The sequence below is a fragment of the Armigeres subalbatus genome, chromosome 2 (genome assembly GCF_024139115.2).
Source record: "Armigeres subalbatus isolate Guangzhou_Male chromosome 2, GZ_Asu_2, whole genome shotgun sequence".
Taxonomy (NCBI): Eukaryota; Metazoa; Arthropoda; class Insecta; order Diptera; family Culicidae; genus Armigeres; species Armigeres subalbatus.
Window position 1 is genome coordinate 315054835 of NC_085140.1, and position 10565 is coordinate 315065399.

The 10565-nt window shown below is 40.8% G+C and overlaps 1 protein-coding gene across 1 annotated transcript; it reads left to right on the forward strand.

The window, feature by feature from the left end:
- Positions 1 to 9510: 9510 nt before the first annotated feature.
- LOC134216763 (S-phase kinase-associated protein 1-like) lies at positions 9511 to 10134 on the forward strand. Its single transcript, XM_062695576.1, has one exon. It carries the CDS (start codon positions 9573 to 9575, stop codon positions 10074 to 10076), a length of 504 nt encoding a protein of 167 aa, XP_062551560.1. The 5' UTR covers positions 9511 to 9572; the 3' UTR covers positions 10077 to 10134.
- Positions 10135 to 10565: the final 431 nt, after the last annotated feature.

The following is a 10565-nucleotide window of genomic DNA, read 5'->3' on the forward strand; positions in this document are numbered from 1 at the left end:
GGACAAACGAGTTTGTATGTCGTGAAATCCGCGTTGGAGGCATTCAGGTGCGATTCAAACTTTACACACGTTTTTGACAAAATATTGTTCCGCATCCATCCATCCTACCAGTTACCTGCACTTTTTGGTTTGGTGTCGAACCTTCTGAACAGAACTAGACAGAACATTATCTAACTCAACAATAATTATAATAAAATCCGAGAAATCCATATTATTAGTTTAAGATGCAGTGCACTAGTGCACAACATACGTTGATGATTTTCGAAGATTTTGATGATGAGTAATGCAATTGACGCGCAGCCAATGTGGATCTAAATCAATGTTTTCACCACTCCACATGTCCTTTCAATGATATTCCTTACCGTAGTATAGCGTGTGGGTCTCCAGAAGCCTTGCGAGCGAAGACGTAGGATTGCCAATCCGGAGATGGCGATTTCGACTCTCGGACCGGTCTATGATGTTTTCGGGTTGGAAACTTTCTCTACATACCGCCAACGGGGGTGTCATTGGGCCAAAATGTGGTATGTTCCAAGTAAATGTTACAAAGCTCTAGTAGCTAACATTGGTATCAAGTTCTAATTAGGGTAAGACGGTATAATATGCCCCCCCTAAGGCAACTTCTTGATAACTTTTTACTTTTCAACGCAATTTATGCAAACTTTGTGTTATTTGGTAGTCCAGGGAGTCGCAAATGCATTGCCCATGAGTAGTCATATGAAAATATTACAGATAATACGTAATAAAGCTTTTTTGAAAAGTCGTGAAAAAATGAATTTCATGAAGTGCCTGGGCAATACGCCCCACCTTAACCAAAGACGTTTCATTGCCCTTCATTAGTATTTTATCAATCCCATAATAAAAAGGTTAAAAATCCTTATGTGCTTGACATTAAAAAACCAACATAAGTCCTTTTAAGCAGGTTGGAATTACTTTTCAAAAGTTTCCATATAATATGGTAGCAACTGTTGCAAGCTCGCCGCGCTTGTGTCCAGTTGGTAAGGGCATATCGTCCTGCCTACACTGGGGCGTTTTGACCAGTGAAACATATTTTTGAAAAACGTTACAGATTTAAAGATGGAAGCTATTTTATATCATATTAACCACTGAGAAATGTTATTTGGTTGCCCAACTGAGTGTTTCTGTGCAAGTTTTGCGGACAATATGCAAGCGTCGATCCAGAATGTTGAGCAAACAAACATTGAAAGTTACATCAAACCTGTGACTTTTTGTATTTTTCTATTTTTTTTATTACGTAATACAATAATACTCCCATATTCACATAGGATGAAAGTTTTAAAAATATTTATAGGTACCAACTGATTTTGACCCTTAATTAGTTATAGTTTTCTAGAAATCAAAGTGAAGCGTTTTGGCCAGGTAGGGCGCATTATACCGTCTTACCCTAGTTTGGTACAAGCTTGAACAATAAATTTACCACTGTGTGGAGAAAAAAGAATAAATGAGGAAAATTCTTCAAAGTTATATGTTGTTCAAAATTGGCCCATTCTCACTCACCCTTCACAGGGGGTAACATTGGGCCAAGTAGAATTCTGTTCAGCGGTGACGATGCCATAATTCAATCGTTTATTGAAAATAATTGCCTACATTACGGCTCTTACCAACTATGTAAGGCAAATCAACCAAAGGCTTGGCCCAATCTCACCCCTTTTTAGCGAATATGGCTCGTTGCTATGAAAACCAGAACCACTATATAAAATATCCATAAAATTCGATAAAACAACAACAGATTATCGTAAGGTGATGACCAGGTACCCAACGATCTAAAAACAAGTTATGTAATAGATTTGTTGAGGCATTACTGACACTATTTTAATACGGGTTCATTCGATCAATAGTTTAACATTCAAGTTCCAAGCATTATGGTACGAGCACAATTAGTTCTTGGAATTTGTTTTGTGATTTCCTAGATGTAAATTTTTTATATAATTTCGATCCTTTTGAAGTTTTCATCAAAATTCGTAAAAGTTTCTGAGATATTAGAAGTGGAAACATTTATCGTTTTTGGTCCAATCTTACCCCCTAGGCCCAATGTCACCTCGAACGACGGTAGTATATCCATTGTACTTGCCACACAAGATACATACTCATACAATCAATGCAATGATGGGCAAAAAAAGTCAAGTCAAGTACAAGACACTGAAGACGACCTTACTGTTGAGGTCAAAATACGTATCTGTCAAGGTACAATCAAGTGGTGGAATTAAATGGGATGGTACAAACTCGTCTTATGACAAGTGAAGACATTCCACTAAAAAGCTCAAAATAATTTTCTTAACAAAACGAAAAGCTTTCAATTAATAACTAAGGAAATGCTAATAGAATACTAAGTTGAAAAGCAGGCCAAGTTCCATTTGGAATGTAGAGGATGTTTGCCCAGGCCCAATAACAATATCCCCGCAACTGTGACGTCGTGGCGCCGAGGCCAAATTCGTTTTCGGAGTGAAATGATAGCCTTTCGATACAGCCAGGGCTGACAATAGCCATCGTCGTAGCACGAGATGCCACAGTAGTGACGAGTTGTAATTTCTTGATGAATTTGAAGTAACGTATGAAGGCGTTATAAATATTATCAATACATTCATGTTACCAAAGTTCCTAATATCTGTTTATTTGAGACGTAATTTTTTTTTCAAGCAGTCCATCTATAAAAACGTGCAATCAATTATGTGAAGAAGTGTTGACGGAAATTTCTGCGCGATTATCTTTGTGGTATGTATGCGTCGCGAAAAAACCGAATAGGTGTTATGTCGTACAATGTTATGAAGAAGACTATATTTTATTCTCTTTCTTCATACGACGAGAATGACTATTGTCGGGCCTGGATACATTTTGACGTAAACTACGTCTAAGGGGAAGACTTAGATACAGGGTGTGAAACCGAAATTTCCAAATTCGAGACCGTCACGAAATTAGGATAGATTTCAAACGCTAATAGCGTCTTTATCTTTCGATGGATTTTCGACATTTGCTTATCAATCGATTCAGAAACTCTCCAGCAATTTGTCAATTCTATTGATACTATTGATTATCAACGTTAAACTATTGAAAATGTTATTTCTTTCCAAATCGGGTGAAAAATTCAATTCCGTTCATAAATCCCCAACACGGACATCAGATTGCAGTAAGGTACGGGCCTTTTGATCCACTGCTTCGTTTTCCCTGTGTATAAAAAGCCCCGTGTTTCGCGTGCACGCGTCATTTTCATTCTGGATGTCACGGCGAGCGGACCAGGGCGTCCAGAAGCGGTCCCAGTGACAACGGCTGTCTCAGCGGTGGTGGTGCGGATGAATTTTTTTCAGTCGGTGGTGGTGGCGGTCGTGGAAGCAGCAGCACATCATTTTCATCCATGTCCCATCTTCGGCGGATCTGGCAATCGACGGCGTTCGTTGAGCCGAATCATCGGATAGCGGTCGCGCAGCCCAGTGGCTGCTGTTAATAAGGCACATAAGTGGCAATTAATCGGTTCTTTTCAGGACCATCATTATATTTGGGAGGAAGGTTAAGTTGAAATAATTTTCCTAAAGTGCAACCGTTAGGAACTGGAAAATTCTTCTTCTAGCGCAATTCGGAGTTATATGATTTTAGTGATTGAGAATGTTGATATTAGACGAACTTTCTTCATAGAACAAAGCATAATTGTTTGGCATCGGTAGCGGAATCATAGCATTAGTGCCGGTCCGAGCATAGGCTGTCATCGGAAGATTGCTACAGCAATTTATTCACTAATGTGGCGTTTGCAACGATTGGGATGATGTCGGCACAACATGAAATTTTCCCGCGAGACTCTAATTTTGTATTTTTCATGTTGATGATTGAAAAAGAAATCGGTTCCGAGATGAACTTAATTCAAAGCGCAACGCTAACGTCTGTAGTTGAATCCCAAGCAAGTATATCGGAAGGAGACCATGCAAACAGTTGATTCGCATTATGACTGAAGAAAATTGTATGGCATCAGTATTGATGTTTGCTACAGATTTTTTGACGTACACTACGTCTAAGGGGAAGACTCAGATACAGGGTCTAAAACGGAAATTTCCAAATTCGAGACTGTCACAAAATTAGGATAGATTTCAAACGCTAATAGCGTCTTTATCTTTCGATGGATTTTCGACATTTGCTTATCAATCGATTCGAAAACCCTTCAGCAATTTGCCAATTCTATTGATACTATTGATTATCATTAATGCTTAATTTTTTTCTACAACAAATATGATTTTGAAGAAGTATCACCGGCGCGTGCTTACTCGCAATCTACTCGCATCTACAGTTACATCAAACAACTGAAAACCGAAATACGCCACTCCAAAATTACGAGGTGACAATGTTAGAAAGAGACAAAAGATAGGAAAAATAACACTACATGCCGTGTTATTTTTCCTATCTTTTGTCTTTTTCTAACATTGTCACCTCGTAATTTTGGACGCTCGCCATAGGGGCGTGGCTACAGGTTTAACTTGATTGATTACAAGAAAGCAGCTCCTCCGCGCGCGCGAGCCATTTCGTTCCAGATGTCGCGAAAAGAAGATTGTGGTCCCACCATCGGCATCGGCGGAGCTCCTACCGGAAATTTAGGGCCACTTTTATTGATGGTACCCGATCGTTAGTACTTCAGACAAGAGAATTTAATTTGAGCGCTGATGTTGATGACGACGACCGCACGACCCACACCATCGGTGGGAATAAGATTTCCGGTAGGAGCTCCGCCGATGCCGATGGACCTCGGATGGACCTCGGATGTTCTTGTCCTGGGAGGGGTGTTGAGGATCATCCTCAGAAATTTGTTTTGGACCCGTTGAAGTTTGAGGTGGTGGGTTTTAGCGCAGCTCTCCCAGACCGGCATGCCATATTCGATCACAGGAAGGATGATTTGCGTGTAGACAGCAAGCTTATTTTTCAGGGACAATGACGACCGGCGGTTGATGAAAGGGTACAGCAGTTTCAACAAGACGTTACACTTTGTCACCGTTTTGTCAACCTGTTGCCTGGCAAATAGGCTTGCTGTCGTTGGCCAAGCCAAGGTAGTCGGCCTCATTGGCCCATTCCACAGTCGTGCCATTGAGAATGATTTTACAGTCCCCAGGCGGAACAAGTTTAGGGGATTTGGAGTGGGGGAAAATGATGACCTGGGTCTTCGCCGCATTGATACAGATCTTCCAGCTGGTGAGGTACTCTGTCAGGGCATCCAGGCCTCGTTGGAGTTTTGCCACTAGCGCTCTGATCACTCTACCGTTGTAGACGATGGATGTGTCATCTGCGACCAGAGACAGAATGCCGCCTTCTGGAGGTTCTGGCATGTCGGAGGTGAAAAGATTGAAAAGCAGGGGCCCGAGGATACTGCCCTGGGGGACGCCTGCGACGATGTTGTGCGCATTGGAACTCGCTCCGCTGGTTGAGACCCGGAATGTCCTTGCCGACAGGTAATTGTTGATGATTTTCACCAGGTAGCTGGGAAGATTGTAGCGTTGTAGTTTGTACACCAGGCCATCATGCCATACATTGTCAAATGCCTTCTCGACATCGAGTAAGGCCATGGCGGATGATTTTGAGACAAACTTGTTCCGTCTGAGGACGTTGGTAACTCGGTCGGACTACTGACTGAAACCGCGTCGGAAACCAAACTGTTCCTCGAGTAAGATGTTGAGATTTTCGGCAGACTCAAGTAATCGATGATGAATAGCTTTTTCGAATAGCTTGGATAACCCTGAGAGAAGGCTGATGGGTCGATAACTTTGGGGAGGAAGGATCCTTCCCAGGCTTCCGGATGGGGATGACTTTCGCTGACTTCCAGGACGATGGGAAGTAGCTGAGAGACTCTGATTAAAGATCAGCGAGAGGTGCTCAAAGAACGGAGCACTCATGTGTTTGAGCTCGAGATTCAGGATGCTGTCGAAGCCTGGGGCCTTCATGTTCTTCGACGATTTGATATATGTAGGCCGTCAATTCGTCAGCTGAGATCTCCAACTCCTCCGAGAAGTCGTTGGGAATCAAATGGATGTTGTTAGCATGCTCGTTGACAGCTGCTTCGTGTGGACTGACGATGTTCTGCCCAAGATTGTGTGAGCTGACGAAGTGACGACCTATTTCAGCGACCTTCTCTAAAGATTGTTTCTTTCCAAATAGTTGCAACACAGTGAAATGTTCAGTAGTGAAACAAGTTGTGCTGCTTGGGTTGACGTCGTGGACTAAGAAAAGGTGATGGACTGTTGTGCCTGTTGCTCAACATGCGGAGAGCCGGGTGTATCAATCAAGGTACGATCTAGTCAAAAAAAAGTACATGCTAGTGGGCGGAGCGGAGCGGGATAGGACATGCCTTGTAATTATTATTACGATAGACGTGGATACTTTCGAGGTGATCAATTAATTCTTCTACTTTGGATCCTTACTAACGACTGATGATAATGTTGTAAGAAGGCGCATCATCTGTGGAAATCGAGCCTACTACTGGCTCCAGAAGAAACTGCGGTCAAAAAAGATTCACCACCGCACCAACCGATTGTCCTCTACGGACATGAAACATGGACAACGCTCGAGGAGGATTTGCAAACACTCGGAGTATTTGAGAGACGGGTGCTTAGAACCTGGGATGGGACTAGCAAAGAGGAAAAAATGTAACTTCAGCTGCAGCCAGTCAACTGCTGTCACGAACTGTCAGGTGCAGCCAGCAGCTTTTTGTGTGTCATCCGTTTACCTTTTTAATAATCAGTTATAAGCGTGTGTTAAAATTCGAATAAAAATCCGTTTGAAAATGAATTTACTAATTTGTGAATTGGATACACTTTTATTGTGCTTAGAAAAGTCTACCCGGGGCTTAGGTGAAACAGTCAAGGAAACAGTTGAAACTCGATGGTCAACTGTTATGAAAAAAAGAACAAGTGCTTAGAACCATCTTTGGCGGTGTGCAAGAAGACGGTGTGTGGCGGCGTGCAAGAAGACGGTGTGTGGCAGCGAAGAATGAACCACGAGCTCGCCCAGCTCTACGGCGAAACCCGTATCCGGAAGGTAGCTAAAGCCGGAAGGATACGATGGGCAATTATGGCGTTTGCTTCCGATCCGGCAGATACAAGAAGGCGTGGAGCGCTGCGAACGAGGTGGGCTGACCAGGTACAAAGCGACTTGGCGAACATGGGGCAAATGCTTTCGTTTTTTCACAGCACAAAGGCATAAATATGCTTAATAATCTATACTGATGAAAATTTCAAAATTCCTTCAAAGTTCTAGGATATTTGGATTTGAAGTTATTGCCTCAATATGGGGACACTTAATCTTCCATTAGTCACCCCTACACAAACTTGGCGAAAAAATTCAAAAAAATATAAATCTGTTCTCAGGCTTCTAATTTTTTGTAGATTTGTTGAAGGCTTGGCAGGAATAATTATTTATTGCGTAGATATCATAGAAAGGGGATCAAAATTCCCAAATCCCCTTAAGGCTCAAGACTCCATCACAATGTTTTGAAAATTAATGACTGTATCGCTTGTTTGTAATAGTGAGGCAATTGGTATACGGAAAAGAGCAGCAGCGATAAATAAATTCTCGCGTGATTTTTGAAAACGTCATAAGTCCAAATGAGAGACTCTCTTTCATTACGCTCTTTTTTGCTAATATCTAGGCTAGTTTAAAATTTGTTGCAATATTTTCATCTCAGCACACTAGACAAAGCTATTTTCTTCAGATCGGTGCTGGAAAATCCAATGTAAATGTTAGAATGGCTTTGTAATAATCAAAAGAGAAAGTAAACAAAGAGAGCCTCTCTTTTGAACTTACGACGTTTTCAAAAATCACGTGAGAATTTTGTTTACAACTGGGGTGGGTGGAAATGGGGTGTTGAAAATATGCCAGCTGATGCATAATGTTGCCAGACTTGATGAAATGTTTATTTTATATCATAACACATGTTCACGGTGTATCAAATATATGGGTTTTTACCGATTAAAATTTTTGTATACACCACTTGAAAAGTAACAGAGGCTTACATAACATGTTTAAATATTTATTTTTGGTTAATTTGTTCAATTCGACAAACAGCAATGATTTTTTCCAATAAATAAATCTGGCAACGGTGAAGAGATGATTATTTTCTTGTGTATGCACACCTTTGTTTGCTTGTTGGCGTGGACGTGGCTGGCGTATACGTTATATTGTTCGGATTGAATGAAGTTGCATCGCGTAGATTTTGTTCTCACCATTTCACTTATTGCGCTAGTGAATTTGAGTCTTCCGCATTTTATTGCATTTACAATACGGTCGTCAAATTTGTCTCTCACTTCGATTTTTGGAAAGCAGTTTTCGACAGTTTTTGGACGTGAAGTGAATTAATCGGTAGTCATGATTGAATAAAAAGGTGAAACTCAGTTAGTGAATATGTTTTAGGAGTGATTAAATCAAGGAAACAGTGGGAAAAGATCAAGTGAAAAATCAAGTGCGTGTGTATGTGTTTGCTCCGAACGTTCAGAGTTAGTATGCGTTCGATAAAAATGCGAATGTCGGTCTAGGAAAAAAGCAGTTTTCAGCGTTTTTTCAGCAATTCCTCAGTAATTGTTAGTTTGGATAAGTGAAAAATTAATATGAAAATGTAATGAATATGCAATGATTGAGGTAAGTCGGCAAGTAGCCCCAAAATATTGAAATTAGTTCAAAACTTTATTAGTATTAGTGCGGATTCGAATAAAATCATCGTCATCATCGGATTGATTACGGTTTATAGAGCCTTAAATATCAAATTTACATATGCTGTCGAATTCAATAACAAAAATCGTTCATGTATACGCACAGTTATTCAAAAATTCCGCATATTTTAAAGGAAAAATATCTAAAAAATCTGAGTACGCTTTTCTAATTTTATCAAAGCAAGTTCTAGGAGAAGGATCAATTTCCGCCTAATATTTTGAAAGTCGATTTTTGACAACACTCCAAAAAATATGGGAAATTTTCAGCAATATCTTGGCTACTATATAATAAACTAATAAATTTACTAACAAAAATGAGATTGGTGTCATTTAACATCAACAACTATTAAAAGTTGCTTGTACCACTAATGGGTACACTTTAGTGGCGGTAAAAAAAAAATTTGTTCCATAGCGGTGCTATCCATTGATTTCTTACGAGACTTGCCACTATTGGTTCAGTTGCACCACTAGAGATGACTTCCTTGTTGAGGAAAATGTTTGTTTTAAATAGTTTTCAAGCTTTCCAAGCAAAATCTTAGGAAAAGTTGTATTTAACAGGAAATTTAAAGCACGACGCATCAACTAAACCATTGTAAGTGTATAATTATGATGAATCTCATTTAACCGCACTACCTCCACTAATGGTGCTACCTCCACTGAGGGACCCTAGGAATCTCCATTCGTGCGATTCACAGGTAAACTTCAATTCCAATCATCCAGAATTAGGTACGAATATGTTTCTCCTAAACAATGATTCACATTCAAATATACCTAATGCAGTGTATATAAAGCTCAATCTCTTTACAAACAGCATCACAGTAGCATTTCAGCTGTATCCTGTAAATAGCTCTTATCTAGTCAAAAACTATTTCCCACTAGACAATCATGTCAACAATTAAGCTGCAATCCGCTGATGGTGAAATCTTCAACGTCGAAACCCGCGTGGCCAAGTGTTCCAAAACTATAAGAACCATGATGGAGGATTTGGGCCTGGGCGACAACTACCAAGAAGTGATTCCTCTGCCAAACGTACAATCCTCCACGCTGAGGAAAGTTCTCGAGTGGGCCAACTTCCACAAAGATGATCAACCAGCGCTTGGTGCTGCACTGGACTATTCGAACGAGCCGTACAGACGCACCGACGACATCTGCGACTGGGACCGCGAGTTTCTGCGGGTCGAGCAGCCAGTGCTACTCGAACTGGTATTGGCCGCCAACTATTTGGATATAGAAGACCTATTGGATGTGACCTGTAAAACGATCGCCAATATGTTGAAGGGAAGGACACCGGATCAGATCAGGAGAACGTTCTACATTGAAAATGATCTGACGCCAGAGGAGGAGGACCAGCTTCGAAAGGAAAACGAATGGTGTGAGGAAAAGTACTAAAAATATTGATAAGGTAGAATAAAAATGTTTTAAAAATTTAAACAAATTTCTTCAATTTTTAATTTTTTTTTTTCAATTAAAGAATGTATATGAAAATCATTCTCGTAGACATTGGTAGTCTCCAATAAATTTTCATCACATCTGCTTTTTGTACTTACCATAGTTTTGCCTCTGGGTCAGTCACACGTTTGTAGAGCTGTGCGCCGCCGCGCCGCGGCCGCCGACGATTTTTAAGCGCCGCCGCCGCCACCATTTTTGACCGGCGCGCCGCTGCATTTTTTTGACCGCGCCGCCGGTGAATTTTAGGCGCGCCGATGAAATAATTTGGTCTTGGGGGTTCATATCCCTCCCTCAATTTGTTAGAAGAAAAAATCCGTTCAAACCCATTATACGTTTAAAAAAGTTCGGCTGCGCCGCGGAAAAAAACATGTTCATAAAACCTTTTTTCACGTCACTTTTGTGGTGGACATGTTATCGCCAAATGTTTCA